Raw genomic sequence first — 21,143 nt, 5'->3', positions numbered from 1 at the left:
CTGGAATACAGGACTACCTTTTCAGAAACTCCGCTTATTCTGGAATTTCAGTTTACCAGTTTTTCTATTTACATCCCACCGGAATTTCCGGAATCTCTGTGTAAATGGAAAACACCCTATATGATCACGACAAGATCACAGAACAACTGAGTCGATCAGCTTTAACTTATTTTATTACTATAAAAAGTTATGAGTATCTGAAGACTCTCTAAAACATTCCTGTTCTGTATAACTTGGACATGCACTCGACTGGGAGCCTACTTACCTTATCAACGGCTGTAAAATCGACGGAAATAATATCGAAAAATGCTGAGAAATCTACTGTGGGCCCGCTACATATAAAACACTGTCATAGCCATGTTTACGTTAAGGACATCGGCATCAAATGTTTTTTTTTTTATATAAATTTTTCAAGTGTGATTCAGCTGCCAATAGCTCTTTGCCTAAAACAATAAAACAAGTTGATTTTTCTTTAATACTGCTCATAAGGTTTACTTTTTGCTAGAGCATCTCATCTTCTTTCGGAACAAAGTATCCAAATAATTACAAATCCTAAATGCTCTAACAACAATCAAATGTCTTCTCAGCTGAAACCTGAGAAGACAGAAGTTTCTCATCGCACTCTCCTTTTCAGTGCCCCGCGGGATTTACAACGAGGAATTCCAACCTGATGGCCAAACATAAAAGCGATGCTTGCGCTCTAACAGATTACTATGTGTATCGTCATACACATGTGCATACATGAAGGACGAAACCTGTCTCTTGTCTTATTTATGAAAGTCAAATGAACTTGATTTGAATCAGAATCACTGCGTTCAGTGCCTGGTTTGCAACAGTGTGTACCCATAATCATTTTACAGGTAAAGACTGAAACATTTTAAGTAGAGATTATCTTCCATCGTGACTCATTCTATTGCTGAAAAACAATTCTAATGTTATATGATACTAGTTTGATGGAAACGGATAAAAGCTACTTTTGCTTTAAAAATGCGACAGGGTTCTCTTATTCATTTTGCTACTTATTTTAGTATGTATATTTTCTTCGTTTTATAATCCGAAACCAAAATGTGACCATCTGGTGTTGTAGCTATGTGCAGTGGATTTTCTAGCTCAGAAACACTTTTGCCAGTAAAAGAACCTTCCACTGTGAACTGTTGAATGCGACCATTGTTTTTGTCACACACAAGAAGATTCTGACGATCGCCATATTTCTCAACACACAAACCCCAAGGACAGGACAACTGTCCATCAGCCTTGCCTGTTTCTCCAATCTTGAACAAAAACCTCCCTGAACTGTCAAATACTTTCAAGGAATTGTTCAAGGAATCTGATACAATGAACATGTTTTTGTGGTAAATGCATCCAGTGGGTTTGCTGAGCTTCTCGGGGTCGCTATCTCCACATTTTAACACAAGTTTACTTTTTTTTGTCAAGACCTGGATTCTTCCGTTTTTGAAGTCGGCAACAACAACACGTCCTTCACCATCCACACAAACGCTCTCTGGATTCTGAAACTCGCCCTCTCCTGTCCCGTACTTTCCAAAGCTTTTCACAAAGTTCCCTGTCTGTACATTGAACTGCTGAATGCGGTGATTCAATTGATCTGCCACCAGAATCTCGTCATCATTCAGGTATGTGACTCCACAAGGAATTTTTAACTGTCCACGATTTTTTCCATAGCAGCCAAGTTTTCGCACAAACTTTCCTTCCGCATCGAATATCAGGAGACAGTGTCTTTCCCCGTCAACTACCGCGATCAGCCCTTTACTGTTAACAGCAATCCCGCGTGGTTCTTGTGGAATTTCTCCTTGTAAAACTAACTCGCCCACAATCTCAAGCTGTCGTTCCTTCACCTGGACAGTGAAAGGACTGTTAGCAAGTTTGTCGCCATTTATCTTTACTGTGATGTTGTACCTGCCTGGTACTTTAGGTACAAATTTCACCTGGAAATTTCCATCTTCTTTTTCACAAATAATCAAACTTCTCTCTTGTTCAGCGGGTTCCAAAAAAACCTCAACGTGAGATTTACGTTGAATTCCACTCGTCAGTTCTTCTTTAGATATTTTAGGACAGACGAGAAACTCTGCTTCTAAACCAGCTTGGATATTCTGAGTCATTCCTTCTACAGTGGATAAACGTACGTCTGTATCACTGGTTGCCACGAAACCAAGGCTTAAACTCTCAGGTGCAATAGTCGAGACAAACTTTACGAATGAGCTAACCGGAAGTCCTGGCACTGCGGTCTTGTTAAGATCTTCAAATCGCCGTTCCAAATTCTTGTTGCTTTGCATGATATCTGAGCTTGAACCTCTCTGAACCAGGTTATTTGCAAACTCAACTGCTTGGTCGATTTGCTTGGTCGAGGACTGTGTCTGTTTTTTGACACAATCTAATTTCTCCGTTCTCGTCACACCTGTATTCCGGAGCTCAGTAATGGCTTCCCGCTCGCGTTCTCGAATTTGAGCGATCATTTGGTTGGCTGCTTGGGAAACTTCTCCAATAGCTTTGGTAATACTAGCTTCTAGCTTGGATGTTGTATCCTCAACTTCACGCATTAGATCAGTGTAAACTTGTCTCTTTTGTTTCAACAACTCGACTCCCGCCATGATGTTGGCTTTCTCGGCATCAGCTGCTTTTTCAAGCGCATCAACAATGTGATTCTTGTGATCCGTGTTTATACAAATTTGACAAACACAAGTTTGACATTCAAGACAGAAAAACCTGGTTACCTCTCTCTCGTGGTACTGCTGTGAGCAAAAGGATCGTCGCTTTAACAAGGCCTCGTAGTCTTGGGTTTGAAACTGTTTTACTGGCGTGACTTTGTGTCCTTCAAACACAACAGCTTGGAACAACTCATGTGCGTTAACACAGTCAGAGCACATCAACTTTTCGCAATCAAAGCAGTAGCTGATCTCAGCGCTGTTTTTCTTACAAATACCGCAGCTGATCTGGCTTCCATCGCCACTTTGTTGAACAGCGAGAAGACTCAGCAAACTGTTGTGGAGAAAACTGGTCGGCAAATTATCGCAACGATTTCCTTCAGGGAGGCCAACTTCGGTTTGACACTCGGGACAACGAAATTTTCCTTGTTTTTGGCTGACTAATGCATGTTTCTCCAAGCACTCACAGCAGAAGGAATGAAGACAAGCTATGGTCTTGGGTTTGGTGTAAATATCCAAACAGATGGAACAAGTAACTTGTTCCTTGAGGTTTTTCAAGAGAGACTCCATCACAAACTGTAGATTGCGAAACAAAGATGAAATCGAACAGACCCGTTTATTGTGTTTGTAATTCCGAGAAATCTTGAATAAATATGGCTAGTTTCTATTTTCAGCAATCAACCAGGCAGATCGAACTCTCTTGGCCTGCGTAGCTGGAGGGATTTCGCGCGCGAGTGCTTTTGTTTTTGGCGGCGAAGCCGAGTGTGGCTCGAGAGGCGAATTTGGTGAGGAGTCAAGCTGGGTATTTCACTCGCGGCGTATCCGCCTGCGAATTTCTGTGCGGGCTTCGACCGCGTGTAAATAAATTTTACAATGACTGCAGAAGTTCTCGCGCGCTCAGTCAACGTGCGAGAGCGGACAATTTGACAATTTGTTGTTGTAAAAAACAAATTGACCTCAGTTTTCCATGCGTCGGTCCTGTTATTGACAATGAATTTCGTCATAACATTGTCAAAGAAGTCTGCGGATCCACTCGGCTATCGCCTCGTGGATCCACAGCTACTCTGACAATGCTATGACAGAGTTCATGATCAATAACAGGACAGGCATGAAAAACTGAGGTCAATTTGTTAAATGGCAGCTCCGCCAGTTGCAGCCTGCGAGCAGGTTCTCATGCGTTGCGGTAAGAGCAACGTCACAATAAGTCAGCGAGCAAAGCAAGGCTAACTCTGACCATTCTCACCAGCTCTCTTCGCACGCTGACTCATCTCTCGCGACTCTGTTGGTCGACTTTGTTCCTGCTTAATAATCTAAGTAACCGTTATGTTACGTTGTTGGATTTGGAAGGTACCTCACTCGTCTTGCGGCATAAGGCGAAAGAAATCTTTACCTGGATTTACAAAGGCAACACCCGCTTGCTTTTGCTTCGAAAACCGAGGAATTCTTCAGGCTCTTTCAGTTCCTCACCACAGTAAAGGGGGATATAGTGGTTTTGACGAGCCTTATCGATTATGGAAAAAAAATATTTTCCAGGCACAACTTCGAGCAGATGCGTTGCGTTGCGGCAGGAGCAAAGTCGCGATAAGTCAGCGTGCAAAGCGAGGCTGACTCTGGCCATTCTCACCAGCTCTCTTCGCTCGCTGACTCATCTTTCACGACTTTGCTGATGGACTTTGTTCCTGCGGAACGCATGAGAAGCCTGCTCGCAGGCTACAGCAGCTACGTAGACTGGAACTCTCTGACCTCGGAGCAGAAGCTGTCAATACATTTGGGTGTCGAGTGTTGGAATCTGGACCTTTTACCTTAATGGGGGGGGTAGGGGGGGGGGGCAGAGACTCCCATATGAAAAAGACGGGGGTGCTGGTCGCACCTTTTAGAGGTTAAAAAGGTGGTTTTAGCTCTTAAGGTGTTAAGCCTCAAAAGGTCCGCAGCAGGAGCCTTTGCGGTATCTTTTAGGTATTGAGCGGAAAAAAAAAATATGACAAGAGATATTTGAAAATCACTTATTTTGAATTTCAAGTCACGCCCACAAAAAGGATCTTGGTACTTCCTAGGAGTTCTTTTCATAATTTCCGACGGGTAGCCCCGTCCTTTTTTGTATGAATCGAAGTCCCCCTACCGGGTTAGTCTTATTACCATAACTTTCATGAACGTTGTATTAAAATTCCCAAAGCACATTGTTGGGAATAAAGTCATATTGAATGGCTCTACCCAAAATATTTTGTACAGGGGTATATTATAAAGCTTGGCTTGTGGATGCACAGTGGGAGCTTTCGTGATACCTTTTAGGGTACTGAGGAGAAAAAAAAATATGTAAGGAGATACTGACAACCAACTAATTTTTAATTTTGTCTCATTTGGAATCGTCTTTATTGCTATTAAAATTATGAAAGTGTTACTTAGGGTGCTGTTTTAGAATTGGTACCTCCGAGGGGTGAGAAAAACTTCTAGCCACGCCCACAAAACAGGATCTTGCCGACCTCTAACGGGTTCTTTTTAAAATTTCCGACGAGCACCTCCGTCGTTCTTTTATGGGAGTCGCCCGGGATTTCTTGTTCAATATGTTTTAGTTTCTAAACAACACTGAAAGATGGGAGTGGAAGGGAACGCATGTCACTGATTGTGAACACCAATATCCTCGTTAGGCACCAACATGGCCACACGAGTTAAACCCGACGTCTTGCACGGGCTATTTGTCTTCCTTGAAGAGCTTTTGATCATTTGTTTGTTCGTCACGGGTAGTTCCAGCTTCCAAATGAAAAAAAGCTACTCTAACGTCGTTATTACTCGTTTCAACAGTCATGTGATGAAAAGAATCCAGGGCTCCGCGGATAAGAATGGACAAGAAATAGAACGAATCGAGATTCCTTAGGCTTGCTTTGCTTGCGGGTGAACGTGACATGCAGACATCGTAGCTGCATCTAGTCTTCGTTTTCACCACGCTACAGTATGAGGCACTAATCGAAAAGACGTAACTGATTTGGTTTTAGCAAGAGGTGATTATCTCTTTGATTTTACTAATATCTACTAGAATGATCGTAGTTTGTCTTAAGAACGTTATCTCTCTTATTTCTCTTATAAGTTCGTCGAGATCGCAAGTAAAATATTAAGTGGTACGCGCTCGCAATATAAAGTCTGTGGACGACTAGACTAGAATAATAAGGGCGTGTTGAGTGTTATCACCCGATGCCGAAGGCTGATATCTAGAGTTTTTAAAGAGAATACTGGTTTTATTAACATTAATGAGCCTGAAAAATGTATGTTACAATTTTATATTGTTTTCTTTTGTTCTAGTTCTTATTTACAACGATTTGAAAGAGTAGGATCTCTGTTCAGTTCAATTAATGATTCTGTTTAGCGTCATCAGCTTTGGGATTGTACGGGACGATCTGGTAACGAGCATTGTGGAATGTGCGAGGTCTGGTACCGCCACCATATACAAAACAGGACCACGTGACCTTGACGTAGAAATGCAGGCACATCGTGGTTTTACTATAATCTTTAGCGCGGTTCTCGGTTACCCTTCAATGTGCTTTTTCCGTCAGATATTTGATACGTTATCTTTGATAGACATTCTGATCGAGAAAGTCCATATTAGCTCATATTGAGGACAAAATTTTAAAGCAATCCTTAGGTTGTCTGTCATTGGTTGGTTAAGAAAAATTAACAGCGAGTAACAACCAATCAGAGACACTAGATAAACAGCGTGCAATTTTTAATGCCACAAGTAATGAAAACTAAATAAAAAATGACTGTCTCATTGAAACTTAACTCGACCTATGTACAACTGTGTAGAAAGAAAAAAAATGACAAAAAGAGAAATCTACAAGTCTTGAGTAAAGTGAGATATCAACAAAGACAAATATACAAGTTGTGCACTAAGGACAAAAAAACACAAGAAAGGTACAAATGTGCGCAAGATGAAAAAATAATTAGAAAATAAAAATTACAAGTTGTAAACAAAGAAAAAAAATCGACAAAGTTTGCCCAAAGAGAGAAATCGACAACTAGAATTGAAGACGGTTTGGGCGAATTGGGAAATCAACAAAAGAAATCTACAAAAGGTGCGCAAAGTGAGAATCCAATAGTCAAATACACAAGTTGGGCGAAAGGAAAAATAAATTAATATGAACCTTTCGCTCCAGTGTGACTGAGGTGGAGTTTTGGATCACTATATCTGGATTGTCCCTCGGCTTGATACTGTTAGTTTAGGTTTCTGTATTGTTCTTATGGTGCGAAGTTCAAATTTCTGCTTTCGACTGACCTAAACTGATCATGAATTGCTTTAAGTATTCACGGAGTACACTACCAAGAACTGAAAGTTTGGCGGCCGAGAGAATCTGGGAATTGTTAATTATTGCGTTACATATAAGTTCGTGTAACGCAACCAATCGTGTCAGTTTTTACACCTTCCTGATTGGCCACAGAGCAACATCCTGATAAACAGCGATACTCTGATTGGCTGCAATCAATAAGCTGGTCTTCGGCAAGGGACAAAAAGGGGCTATATATAATGACAACAACACCACATTACAAGAGTCTCAAACAAGTTCTGCTTATCTCATGATCAAAAAAATTATGGTTATAATAATATTCTTGGCCTGTACAACTTGGACTATCCCTCGATAGGATATCTACTTGCTCCATGAAAGGTAATATAACCGTTGAAAGTAAGACTTATCCGGCATGCTAAATAATCTATTTTGGGTCCGTTATATAAAATACCCTGTTTTGGTCATAAAAACATCATTGTCAAATTGGTTTTTATCATGTAAATTTGCCAAGCGTTGTTAACGTACCAGCTCCATATGTTTAAGCAGCCAATATTACTGATTAAATGCTCATAGTGTTTGGTTCTCTTCATAACATCTCATATTCTCTCCGTAGAAAAAAAGACAAATGATTAAAAATCCTAAAAACTCTAAAAACAATCAGCTCAAAATGATGTCAGAGTGTCACGAGAATGTCAGAGGTATCACTCTTGAGAGAACTCTGACAGAATATAATAAACGAAAAAAAAGATGACGGTCTAACAAATTACGTATCTCGATCTGTTAATACGAGTACCGTCACACGTAAACATGAAGGACAAAACTTGTCCCTTGTCTTGTTTATAATATGTGGTACATACTTAAATCAATAAAACTAAATTCGACTTATTCGGTGAAAAACACAAAGTGTTGGTATGTTTTAACTAGTCTGTACTCAGATCTTGTCAAAGCTTAAGACTGAGAAGTTCTGAGTAACAGATTATCTTCCACCTTAACAAATGATTCATTCTTTTGGTAGGAAAACTTTATAATTTTATATAATACTCGCTTGGCGCAAAACGTATTTTAAAAACCTTCTTTTCACTTTAAAAATGCGACAAGGTTCTCTACTTCATTTTGCCACTTATTTTAGGACATATATTCTTTTGGTTTTATAATCTGAAACCAAAATGCGACCATCTGGTGTGGTAGCTATGTAAATTGGATCCTGTAGTCTAGTAACAGTTTTGCCAGTAAAACAACCTTCCACTGTAAACTGTTGAATGCGACCATTGTTTCTGTCACATACAAGAAGCTTCTGACGATTGCCACATTTCTCAACACACAAACCCCACAGACCACGGAACTGTCCATCATTCTCGCCTCCTTTACCAATCTTGTACAAAAGCTTCCCTGAACTGTCAAATACTTTCAAGGAATTGTTCCAGCAGTCAGATACAATGAACATGTTTCTGTGATAAATGCATCCAACGGGCCTGCCGAGCTTCTCTGAGCCGCTATCTCCAAATTTAAACACAGGTTTACCATCCTTTGTCAATACCTGGATTCTGCTGTTACTGCAGTCGGCAACAACAGCACGTCCTTCACCATCCAAACAAACGCTTTCTGGATTCTGAAACTCGCCCTCTCCTGTCCCGCACTTTCCAAATCTTTTCACAAAGTTCCCTGTCTGTACATTGAACTGCTGAATGCGGTGATTCAATTCATCTGCCACCAGAATCTCGTCATCATTCAGGTATGTGACGCCACGTGGACCGTTAAACTGTCCAGGATTCCGCCCATTGCAGCCAAGTTTTCGCACAAACTCTCCTTCCTTATCGTATATCAGGACACAGTGCATTTTAAAGTCAGCTACAGCGATCAGGCTTTTACTGTTAACAGCAATCCAGCGTGGTTCTTGTTGCATTTCTCCTTTTAAATCCAACTCGCCCACAATCTCAAGCTGTCGTTCCTTCACCTGGACAGTGAAGGGACTGTTAGCGAGTTTGTCGCCATTTATCTTTACTGTGATGTTGTACCTGCCTGGTGCTTTTGGGATAAATTTCACTTGGAAATTTCCATCTTCTTTTTCACAAATAATCAAACTTCCTTCTTGTTCAGCGGGTTCCATGAGAACTTCAACGTGTAATTTACGTCGAGTTCCACTCGTCAGTTCTTCTTTAAATATTTTAGGACAGACGAGAAACTCTGCTTCTAAACCAGCTTGGAAATTCTCAGTTATTCCTAGACCTGTGGAGTGATGTACATCTATTTGGTTAGTTGCCACAAAACCCAGGATTAAACTCTCAGGTGCAATAGTGGGGACAAACTTCACGAATGAGCTAACCGGAAGTTCTGGCACTGCGGTCTTGTTAAGATCTTCAAATCGCTGTTTTAAATTCTTGTTGCTTTGCATGATATCTGAGCTTGAACTTCTTTGAACCAGGTTATTTGCAAACTCAACTGCTTGGTCGATTTGCTTGGTCGAGGACTCTGTCTGTTTCTTGACACAATCTGATTTCTCTGCTCTCGCCACGCCTGTGTTCCGGAGCTCAGTAATGGTTTCTCGCCCGCGTTCTCGAATTTGAGCGATCATTTGGTTGGCTGCTTGGGAAACTTCAGCTACAGCTTTGGTAATATTAGCTTCTAGCTTGGAAGTTGTATCCTCAACTTCACGCATTAGATCAGTGTAAACTTTTCTCTTTTGTTTTAACAACTCGACTCCCGCCATGATGTTGGCTTTCTCGGCATCAGCTGCTTTTTCAAGCGCATCAACATTATGATTCTTGTGATCCGTGTTTATGCAAATTTGACAAACACAGGTTTGACATTCCAGACAGAAAAACCTCATTACCTCTCTCTCGTGGTACTGCTGTGAGCAAAAGGATCGTCGCTTTAACAAGGCCTCGTAGTCTTGGACTTGAAACTGTTTCACTGGCGTGACTTTGTGTCCTTCAAACGCAGCAACTTGGAACAACTCATGCGCGTTAACACAGTCAGAGCGCATCAACTTTTCGCAATCAAAGCAGTAGCTGATGTCAGCGCTCTTTTTCTTACAAATATCGCAGCTGATCGGGCTTCCATCGCCGCTTTGTCTAACAGCGAGAAGACTTAGCAAACTGTTGTGGAGAAAACTGGTTGGCAAATTATCGAAACGATTTCCTTCAGGGAGTCCAACTTCGGTTTGACACTCAGGACAACGAAATATTCCTTGTTTTTGGCTGACTAATGCGTGTTTCTCCGAGTACTCACAGCAGAAGGAATGAAGACAAGCTATGGTCTTGGGTTTGGTGTAAGTATCCCAACAGATCGAACAAGAGAGACTCCATCACAAACTGCAGATTGCCAAACGACGATGAAATCGACCACACCCGTCTGTTGTGTTTGTGATTCCGAGAAATCTTGAATAAATAGGTTTAGTTTGTATTTTCATCAGGCAGCCAGGCAGATCGAACTCTCTTACAGCCTACGTAGCTGGCAGGATTTCGCACGCGCCGGAGTGCTTTTGTTTTGGCGGCGAAGCCAAGCGTGACGCAAGAGTAGAATCTGCGAGGGAATTGGTGAGAAGCCGAGTTGGGAAGCTACGGTAGATAACCAGGAAATATTCCCCGGAGAGATAACCGGGAGATATTCCCCAAATTTCAAAGGATTCTGCTTCTTTAATACGAAAGGTATTTGAAGGATAAGAAGCACAATAGCCTTCATTTGACTTTAAAAATGTTCTCGGATATTTATTTGTCCTTGGAAATTATCTCGGTTTTGAAGCTGACAGCTGCTTTCCACGAGCTTTGCTCTCGGAAAACTCTTCCCTTCTTGTTGTGGACAAATGACTGAGCATATTTTAGCGCCAAAGGGAGACTATTGCTTATTTATGCACTAGATCCATGGCTGCATGCCCAAAACACATTCTGCATTTTGTTTCTAATTAAAGGCCTTAAGTCTAACTGCATGTGTAAAAGAAATAGTTTCAAAAGCGTGTTCTGAAGGATACTGTAAACACTGTAAGCAATAAGGTTCACGAACTAAGAGCGTGGTAAAAGGTATTTTCTTGATTTGATTGTCATTATTCCGCGATTACTTTCGACAAACGTTATGCCCCTTTGGTATTCGTGAAAAGAAAATGTGAGTTTTATTTCCCGTGAATCAGTTTAAAATGAAGGTTTAAATGATATCTGATACCCCTGACTGATAACATACTGTAGTGATTTGCATAAGAGCCATACAAGAGATATCACCAGGAGGGTCCCAGCTGAATATCACATCCAAGGGCCTGTTCTCGGTTCTCAAGTCATCGTGGCGTAGGAAAAATTCGTATTCTTATCACTGAAGAGGTTTTTCTTTTTTTTTTTTTTGTTCGGGTTTTGTACAAAGAAAAATCATATGGCTGGCTGACTTTGTTCACTGTGAAGGGAAACTGCAATCATTGTCATAAACTGTGGGACAAAACGCCCTCTTTCTTCACGCAATGTTGAATAGCGCAATGTAGCCGTATTGCTTGCCCGGGGGGACATCCATTATATACTGAAAAGGACGGGGCTGCTTGTCGCACCTTTTAAGGGGTTAAAACAGTGGTTTGATACCTGTTAGGGTGTTAAGCCAATAAGGTCAACAGTAGTAGCTTTCGCGGTACCTTTGAAGTCCTCGAGGCGAAAAAAGAAATATGTAAGGAGATATTTGACAACTAACTGATTTGTAATTTCCTTTCATTTACAATCGTCTTTATAGCTATTAAAAATTATGAAAATGTTAGTTAGTTGATTTTGAATTAGTACCTTTAAGGTGATTCCTCACATTTGCATTGCGCATCCTTACTGCGCATAAATTATGGCGTCATTAGCGCGCGCTCGTGCACGCGCACATTGAAAACATGGCGGATTTGCCTTGATATTGAGTTCTGTCAGTTCAAAAATGGCTATAGCTCACTAGCGAGCTCGGGCACCCCAAATTCTTTTCCAGCCATTTTAATCAACTAATCATTAGCTTTGCGTGAGAAAGGACTGATCTGATTTCTATTGTTGAAAATTGAATAAATTAGGAAAATAACAGCTGCAGTGTAGTCTTTTCTATTTTTCAGTTTGATAGCCGTGGCAAGCAATTTGGTTCCAATATTTTAACAAGGATTCAGCTGTCTGTCAAAATCAAACTTAAAGAGTTTATTTGTGTCCGACACAAGTATTGACTGTAGTTTGAGGCGTGTTTTCATGAGTCTGGGCTCACAAAGAGTTTACAATAACTTGGAATGCGTTCTTGTAATAAGCTTTAAATAATGCTAAAATGGGACATTTTCAATGCCTCACTGCTCCTTAACGAGCATTGGCATCCCCGCTTTTTTATTTTATAATTAAAGTTCTCGTATGATAAATAGTCAGTAGACAAAGTTTGAACAAAAGTCTATTGGCAGTTTTATTTTAGGGGAATTACCTTAGGGGGTGAAAAAAAAGACAATAAAAAAAAAATCCCCCTCCACGCCCACAAAACAGGATCTTGGTACCTCATAGGGGTTCTTTTTAAATCTCCGACGAGGAGCCCCGTCCTTTTTATATGAGAATCTTATTAGTTCTTATTAGTTCTTTCAGGTTGCAAGTAAAATAACATATAGATTTAGGCCAGCCTAAAAGCGTAGCTCCTGGGCCGGGTTGTTCAAAGCCCGATTAAGCTAACCCAGAAAAAGATAGCATTTTGATTTGAGTTTTCTAACTTTGTGGTGAGGTTTCTGTATATTGTTTGGCCTTCTGCTTTGAGTTTTAATAATCACCATATACAAAAAACAAAACAGCAAAAAGCATTTGAATGGAAGAAAAAGTTATAATTCGATTAACTTTTAATCCTGGGTTAGCGTAAACCGGCTTCCGAACAATCCTGCCCTGTTTCCAACAAGCTAACCCAATATGAGCCCGCGATCCAATCGATAACCAGCACTTGGTCAGCGGTCAACTTCAAAAAAACACGTGAACTCGAGGAGCTGTAGACTTGAGCCTCCGATATGGTCATGTGATACTGGTCAGCGGATACCTTGTTTTGACAGGTGTCAATTGATCATAACATGGATGTTCAATATCAAGGATGTACACGGTAAACCAAGGCTGCATGTCTCTGTCAACCTATTATTTGGAGTATGGCCGCCGTGTTGGGCAACTCCGCCGTCGCCGCCCCCGTCGTCGTCGTCGTCGTCGTGCGTACGCGCCCACGAGCAATACCGCTAGCCATGATAACCATGAGAAAATCAAGTCATGGGTTTCCTTTTCTTTCCTATATGAGTATGGGGCTCCGCTTGGCGGCCCTTCGGGCCGCTGGAGCTCCGCTATTAAGTGGTCCGCGCTCGCAACAAAAAAGTCGGTGGACAGTTAAAGTAGACTAGAATAATCAAGGACGTGTTGAGTGTTATCATCCGACTGACCGAAGGCAGATATCTCTTACAGTTTTTTTTAAAGGAATACTGGTTTTATTTACAGAAATAAGCCCCCCCAAAAAACCGATTTTACAATTTTATATGTTTGTTTTTGCTTAGTTCTACAGGAAGTTTCGGTTTTTCAAGAGAAGTCAGTTAAGTGGAATTCAAGAGTCAGCTTATGAATTCTCCTTCAATCGCATAGCGTTCTTTTTAAATGAAAGAAAACCTCGTTTCATTTACGTCTGTGTGTTTCATTTAAGTTGCAAGTGTAAGCAACTCCGTATATCTCTCCAGAGAGTTGTACTTAAGGTCAAAGCAGGGAGAAACGTGGCCTCCACTTTCAAAAGACTTTGGTTTGTTTTTGGCTTCGTGTAAGGCGACAATTGTTTTGAAAACATGATTAAAAGGTCATTGTTTCTAATTATGTTTGAGTTGTTTTGTTGTCGCTCGAGTACAATATCACGCAAAGCCTCGCTTTCCACGCTGAATACTTCGCCTAAGTAACCAATCAGGGTGCGAGAATTTTCTGAACAATGCGATTCTATAGGCAAATTCAGATTACCTGACGAGGGAATTCCACGTTAAATTTCACGCAAAAACCGATATCGCGCGAATTGCGAAGCGATGAGTACGTTATCGGTTTTTCAAGTGAAATTTAACGTGGAATTCTCGAGTATCCTTGTATCCTTATATCCCGGCCAGTATAACATCCTTGATGACTTTTGTTAGTCGAGTGCTTGAGTTGTTGATCATCTTGGTTACTAGATTAAAAATAAAAAGATAAAAAGCGTTTGTACAAAGACGGCGTGTTAATTTTATCCGTTTTGGATAAAACGGACCAGCATCTTTGCTCGTTCTAATGTGGACGATGGAGGAAAAGGCATCAAAAAGAGAGGTTTTTAACGCATTTGTGCGGACGGGACCTTAGTATCCCGTATTACCTGATTATGGTAATGCTACTGTGTTTCTTTACTCGCCCAATCATGAGAAACGCTTGAACTATTCTTGTCTCTACTAGAACATTCCGTGTAACAAAGAATTAAACACAAATCAGTTGACCAAATAATACATTCTTTGAAAAGAACGTTTTGTTATGGTCCTTAGGGTAGTTTTATTCATCCTGGTTGCTGTTCACCTAGCTATTTTTTTCTCGTCGGATTTTCGATACGTTATCTTTCATAGAAATTCGAGTCCTTGGTCTCAAGCAATTCCGTAAAACTTCTTAAATAGGATCACCCTTGGCCATACAAATGTGTCCGCTTAAAGGAGTGGTCATATTAAAGATGTTCTCCAAATAATAAATGTTGAATAACTAAACAATTTTTGGGGGATAAAAATCTGGCCGAAATAAATAAGGTGGTGGTTTGAAAACGGTGTGATTGTAAGGTGAGATGTTACTGTTTTAATAAAGGCTTGATGTTTAGTTATCCTAATTTCTAGGTTTCGTTTCGAGTCGGCTGTCAGCATATGGACGAAAAACTCTTTTGTTAGGTCTTCCTTTGCGTGAATTTTTATTTGAAAAGAAACCAGTTTGTCGTTAAGTTCTCAAAAATCAATTGCTCGAACTTCAACGAAGACGGTAAATAATTTTAAAACAATCAGTTGAAAATATGCTTTGATTTTGTTATTTTTATTTTATTGGTGACCAGTCCTGGAAATGCGAGGCCGGAGGATTTCCTTGTTTACCAACGGCTTTGTAACCATTACTTAAACATATAGATTTCTGACAGAGTTAATGTAAAGACGTTTATTGTGTTTACGCTAACGATTAATAATCTAAATAACCGTTATGTTGTTGTATTTGGTAGGTACCTCACTCGTCTTGCGGCAAAAGACGAAAGAAATCTTTACCTGGATTTACAAAGGCAACACCCGTTTGCTTTTGCTTCGAAAACTTGGCAATTCTTCAGGCTCTTTCAGTTCTTTACTACCGGTAAGCAGGGATATAGAGGACTGGTTTTGATGAGCCTTATCAATTATGGAAAGAAATACTTTCCAGGCACAACTTCGAGCAGATGCAATACCGCAAAGTTTATTTCTTTGGTCAAGAGACTGACGCATTTCCTAAAGAGCAAAGAATAGTTCTTTCATTGCAAACAATGTAGGCTCCACAGTGTTCTCCTCCGCTTCTAAAATGAAAAGAAAAAATTGGAAAACGTCATTGAACACCATTTATTAACAATGAGGAATTTTCATCTGCCGGCAAAAAAGCAACAAAATATAATGTTTAAATGGTTGGCTTGAGAAGGCATAAACGAGACCAAGCCGTTGAAATCGATATAAAATAAAACAAAAACATTTTGAATTGAGCTAAGTAAACAATATTTGACAGGCTTTTTATATCTTAGATTTTCCAAATTTTCAATACATTCCACTTTTAAATAAATAAACAATAGCCTCCATTTGGCGCGAAAATATGCTGGGATATTTGTACGTGGACATTATCTGTTCCAAGAAGCGAACAGTTTTACGGGAGCGTAGCTCGAGGTAAACTGTGAGCTTCAAGGAACAGACAAGGACAAATATTCCACATATTTTGGCGCCGAATGGAGGCTATTGTGTTTAGTATCCTTCAAATCTTTTTCGCAACACGCGCAGTTTTGATAATTGGGGAATATTCTCGGATATTCCTCAGTTTTAACTGGAGAATATTCGGTCACGTGACGTGTTTAGACCAATCGTGCGTGGGCGAAAATATTTGATGGATTACAATTAGATTTACCGTCACGCTGGGAAGGAAGGTTTCGTTGTTCAACTTCAAGTTGTGTAGTGACCAACTGTGAAATTTGAGATAAGGGAGTTTTATCGGATCATAAGTTTGTTCTTGCAGTTGAGAGCCTTGTGGGAAGGATCTTTGCTTCTTCAGAACCTCTAATCTCATTTGCTTCTTGTATCTTGCACTTCTATCTTTTAAGTGGCTTGGGTTACTGTTTGTTTTGCTCGTGTTTTCGTTTTCTTATTCTCGTTCTCAGATTCATCTATCCCTCTAAGCTGGTGGGGCCTGGGCACAAGGGAAGGGTAAATCGGAGACTTATGATTTGATTGGCTAGATTCTTGGATTGAGATTTTCACGAATTCAACGCTGTTTCCTTTCCAAAAAATTCCCCTGATGTATTTCTTAACATGGTCGATTACGGCACACGCAGACCTAAAAAGATTTAATTTAACAAAGGAAATTTCAGCAGGAGTAAGATTCTGACCGGAAGTGGTATTCACGTGTTTCTTGTGGAGGGTTTCACTGACACTTCTCCCTGTAAGCCAGTTTCTAACTTCTTGAAAATCTTTAGGTGCTGTGAACGAACGGTTTGTGTCAAAGATCAACCAGCGATACTTTTGGAAAGAAAACCAGGAATAAATCATAGAAAGAACCTTAGTCCAAGAATCTGGCCTATCAAATAATGTCTCCAGACCCATCTTTTCCTCGTATTGAGGCTCCGAAGGCTAAGAGGAACAAGCGGCTCAGAGGATGACAACGTTGTCTTCTCAGTCAATCCCATTAAGTCATCAAGAAAAGCATGGCGCCTCCAGTCCAATTTCTGTTTTCGTGATTCTGTGTTTACTTAGCAAAGACTGAAGGGGCCGTCAACTACATAGGTCTCCGCTTAGACTGCGAGAAAGCTCTGTCGGGAATTAGAGCTGGGTGGACGTCTCTGCGCCCAATATCCAAACTGGCATTTCCCAACATGCCTTTCGTGAAAAACGCCTTCGAGGATTTGGCTTCCTCTAGAAGATGTCCGTCACAGATGCAGGCATGACGTATAATAAAAGAACTAAAAGATAAGAAACGACACCGCTTTCAAATACAATTAAATGCAAACGTAAAACAATTCTATTTATTTGAATCCGGTTATCGCAGGAAAGATACAGGGTTTGAATGTAAAAAGGACAGTGAACGTAAATTGCAAAACATGAACTTCAACAAAACAGTCCCCCAATTTTAATTTCACACAAAACTATCTATTAAGAAATGAATAAAAGACCGTGTTCTTATTGTGTCTTTCATTTTACATGAAACTATATACTAAGACACTAGATCATTTTTTTTAATTTTCCGTCCCATTGTACTTATTTCTGGTAAAATACAAGTGAAATGGAAGACATAATAAGAACACGGTGGTTCTGTTTCTGGAGGCTTATTGTGTATACTTCCAGACGAGACTCATGTTTTCTATGGCTTATTCGCTACTTGTCTTTTGTTCATGTCCATTGACTTTTCAGAGCGTTTCTTATAGCTACACTTTAAACTGTGTGTGAATATCATTAACACAGCCGTAGGTCTAACTCTTCTATTATACCGAGCTGTGCCTCTCATTCTAAGTACCGTCGCTGCATGGAAACATCTTGGCGTTGGCTTATAATGGTTGTTGCATTAGTTGTAGTTTTGAGGCGACATGCATCATTTGTAGGGTTATTTATAATGAGCCAAACGAAGCAATAGCTAAAGAACACAAACAGCACTCCTATCCATAAGATCAAAAGATGTGCAGACTGACAAACACGAATTAAAATAGAGTTTTTAAAGTTAAGTAGTTGAATTATTAGTGTTACGGTTTCAGTTTTTGGCCAGTAAAGAGTACAGCCATACCTACACCGGTTCGTTTCATCTTTGTAGTTACATTGCTCTTTTTCAGTGTTAGCGTTACAAAGTTTCTTGCGGATAATCAGCCTGAAAATCTCTAACAACTTAATACCGCCTAATCTCAGTTTTTGTGATTTTTCCGGACGATACCGTCAGTAATTTGGTGCTTATTTAATAGCTAAAACATTCAAAGTTTGTTTTCCAGTTCTACTTGGTAAAAGCTGTCCCTTGAGAAAGGTTAGAGGCCCAATCTACTAGGAGACTTCAGCTTGAACTGAAATTGTGAAATTGTGCGTGTTAGTAAATTGAATAGCCTGGGCACGACCAAAGACAGTTTTAAAATTTCTCATTCCTCAACGGAGGCGATGAATATCTATAACAGAATCAGTTGAAAAGATACTTAGATTTAGACTGTTCAGAGCTCTCTATTTTCTTGTATTTTAATTTGATCGTTGAACGCGGTACAGTCGCATAAGAACTGGACGCCAGGGCAAAACGGGAGACTTGACTGGTAAAGGAATGGGGACCGTGAAAAATTCGTCGTCCTATTTTTCGTTTGGCTTGCTTCACTCGCTTTCCCGCCCCAAGCCCCTCGTGCTTCGCGCTCGCGCTCGCTTCGCGCCTGCTTTTTCCTTCGCATGCGTTGAAAAATAGAGAGGCTGTGAACAGTCTAGCTTAGATTTTGTTTCTTGAATTTTGGGAAACTACTATAAATACGAGCAGGCTTTCCTGGCCTAGTTAGTGATTATTACCAATACATGCTTAACGGCATTTTTTCGTAATCTAATCGTTATGTCGCTAATTGTGTTTGGAAAGTACATCACACGTCTTCCGGTGTAAGCCGGCAAAAAGTCCTTGTGTGGATTGAAAAAGAAGCAGCAATTGTTTGCTTTCTTGCCAGAAACCTTGCGGGAAATTTTCAGGCATGTTCTTCACTGCAAGAAACTGAAAGATAGAGTAATGATTTTGAAGAGATTTGATGTGGAAAATGTCTGTCTTTCTCTCGAGGGGAACTCTGAAAGAGGGTCCTGAAGGGCGGGGGGAGGGGGGGGGGGGGTTACTATACCCATTTCCCAGCCAATATGGTTTCCAAATCCCACTTCCCAGTGCTCAAATCCCATTCCCACAAGCAGAATTCAGACAAAAATATTCCCAGTGTTATACATACCAGCTCTTTTCTCTTCGCATCCGCAAAACAATGGCTTCTAAATGTGACCAACAAAGACCCAAAAGTGTACGAGGATTTGCGAAGATGTTCTGAAGAGGATATGAACCTTTTAAACTGTATAAAAACATGTAAATAGGAACGTTTTCGCCTTACTTAGGTATAAAAGTTCCCGCCACTTCACATTCCTGTCATTCCTGCCTGCCGCGAAATCTGTTTTCCAACTTGTAAGTGTTTTTATTCTTCCAAGCTTGGTTGAACGGATTATGCTCAGTGTTGTTTCAACAGCGGTCTCACCTTTCCTTTAGAACCAGTGTCGCTCTCACTCACACTAAAGCTGTCTATCTCTTCGTTAGGAGATTCTTGTGGTAATTAAACTGGCATCATCATTTAAATTAGCCGGTTCATTACTTTCGCTTGGAACTCTCTACTCCTTGCAATGACTTCAAATTGGCTGGTTTCAAGACCCTTTCAGTTTTATATAAGTTCAGAGGCAAAGTGTCCGCCCTGTCCATTGTATTATCTTGTTTTACATTTCGTTGTCAGACGGATTTACCATGCATTTTAGCTAAGGCCCTCATTTCAGCATGTTCATTTCTGCTTATCTCCTGTGAGGTTGACTTTGAAATTTTTAGGCAAGGGAACTGTATAAACTACATGTGATGCTGGCAGTTTGCGAAATGAATTTGGAGGTGTGTATAATGCTGCTGCCCACTTGGAAACCCTTTTCACCGCTTCTTCAACTGATGTGCCAAACTTCATTACATATAAATTCACACAAAGCAAAAGCGTCTCTCTAAATATGTGTCGCGCCATGCTGATTTCTAATATGAAAGGTTAAGATCCAGTGCCTCCACATTGGATCTCATTTTGTAACCAGGAAATACTGACAAGTCCTGTACATGTTGGATCTGGATAAACATGCTCAAAATTGACACAAACAAGGTGCTTGAAACATTTTCTGTCGTTTCTCGATCCGCAAAAAATAAGTGATGTCTCGATTGGTCACGGTTACAAAATATTTATCCCATTCCCAGTTTGGACATTTTTTTTCGCATTCCCAGTGATCAAATCACAGTCCCAGTGACCTAAATCCCATTTTCCCAGGACAAAAACAGACCAATCCTTTTTTACCCCTTCAGGGCCCTCAAATGATAAAAACTAAATGAAAGATGACTGTCTCGGTAAAACGTAACTCGACCTACGTACAAGTGTGTACAAAGAAAAAAAAATCAATAAAGAGAAATCCATAAGTCTTGTGTAAAGTGAAATATCAGCAGAAAGAAATAATCAAGTTGTGGTCAAAGAAAAAACATCGAAAAGAAAGGTACAAATTGTGCACAAGATGGAAAAAAATCACGAAAATGAAAATCACAATTTGTATACAAAGAAAAAAGATCGATTAAGTTTACGGAGAGCGAGAAATCAACAAGAAGAAATCATCACAAGTTTAGGCGCAAAATGGGAAATCAAGAAGAAGATAGGAACAGGTTTTTCTCAAAGTAAAATTTCAATAAGAAGAATTACACTCGTTTTGCGCAAAGCGTAAAAACAACAAACAGAAATGGGAAATCAGCAAAACAAAATGTACAAAGTGTACGCTAAATGAGAGTCTAGTATTTAAATGCACACGCTGAGCGCAAGGAAAAACAAATAAACATGAACCTTTCGGCATAATGTGATTGAGGTAGAGTTTTAGATCACTGTATCTGCATTGTCTCTCAGTTTGATATTTTTAGTTTGCCGGGTTTCAGTATTGTTCTTATGGTGCGAAGTTCAAATTTCTGCATTCGAATGACCTGCAATTTTTGTTTAAAGTTGGGAGATTTTAAACTGAAACTGATCATGAATTACTTTAAGTATTTACTGAGTGCACTACCAAGAACTGAAAGTTCAGCGGCCGAGAGAATCTGGGAATTGTCAATTATTGCGTTGCATTTAAGTTCATGTAACGCAACCAATTGTGTCACTTTGGACGCTGTCCTAATTGACCACAGAGCAATATCGTGATCAACAGCGATACTCCGATTGGCTGCAATTAATAAGCTGATCTTCGGCAGGGGACAAAAAGAGGTTATATAATGACAACACAACCACA

General features: G+C 40.1%; 2 protein-coding genes across 2 annotated transcripts; both read right to left on the bottom strand.

Moving 5' to 3' along the window:
* Positions 1-155: 155 nt before the first annotated feature.
* On the bottom strand, positions 156-3,296 carry LOC149111766 (E3 ubiquitin-protein ligase TRIM45-like). The gene has a single exon (XM_089289852.1). It carries the CDS (start codon positions 3,228-3,230, stop codon positions 1,020-1,022), a length of 2,211 nt encoding a protein of 736 aa, XP_089145978.1. The 5' UTR covers positions 3,231-3,296; the 3' UTR covers positions 156-1,019.
* A 3,894-nt stretch (positions 3,297-7,190) lies between these two features.
* LOC110042802 (tripartite motif-containing protein 3-like) lies at positions 7,191-10,226 on the bottom strand. Its single transcript, XM_089290085.1, has one exon. The coding sequence runs from the start codon at positions 9,915-9,917 to the stop codon at positions 8,055-8,057; it is 1,863 nt and encodes a 620-aa protein (XP_089146211.1). The 5' UTR covers positions 9,918-10,226; the 3' UTR covers positions 7,191-8,054.
* Positions 10,227-21,143: the final 10,917 nt, after the last annotated feature.

This window comes from Orbicella faveolata, unplaced genomic scaffold (genome assembly GCF_042242905.1).
Source record: "Orbicella faveolata isolate gen_17 unplaced genomic scaffold, um_ofav_v1 contig_2, whole genome shotgun sequence".
Lineage (NCBI taxonomy): Eukaryota > Metazoa > Cnidaria > Anthozoa > Scleractinia > Merulinidae > Orbicella > Orbicella faveolata.
Note: the sequence above shows the minus strand (reverse complement) of the source record. Positions and strands in the feature narration are given on the sequence as shown.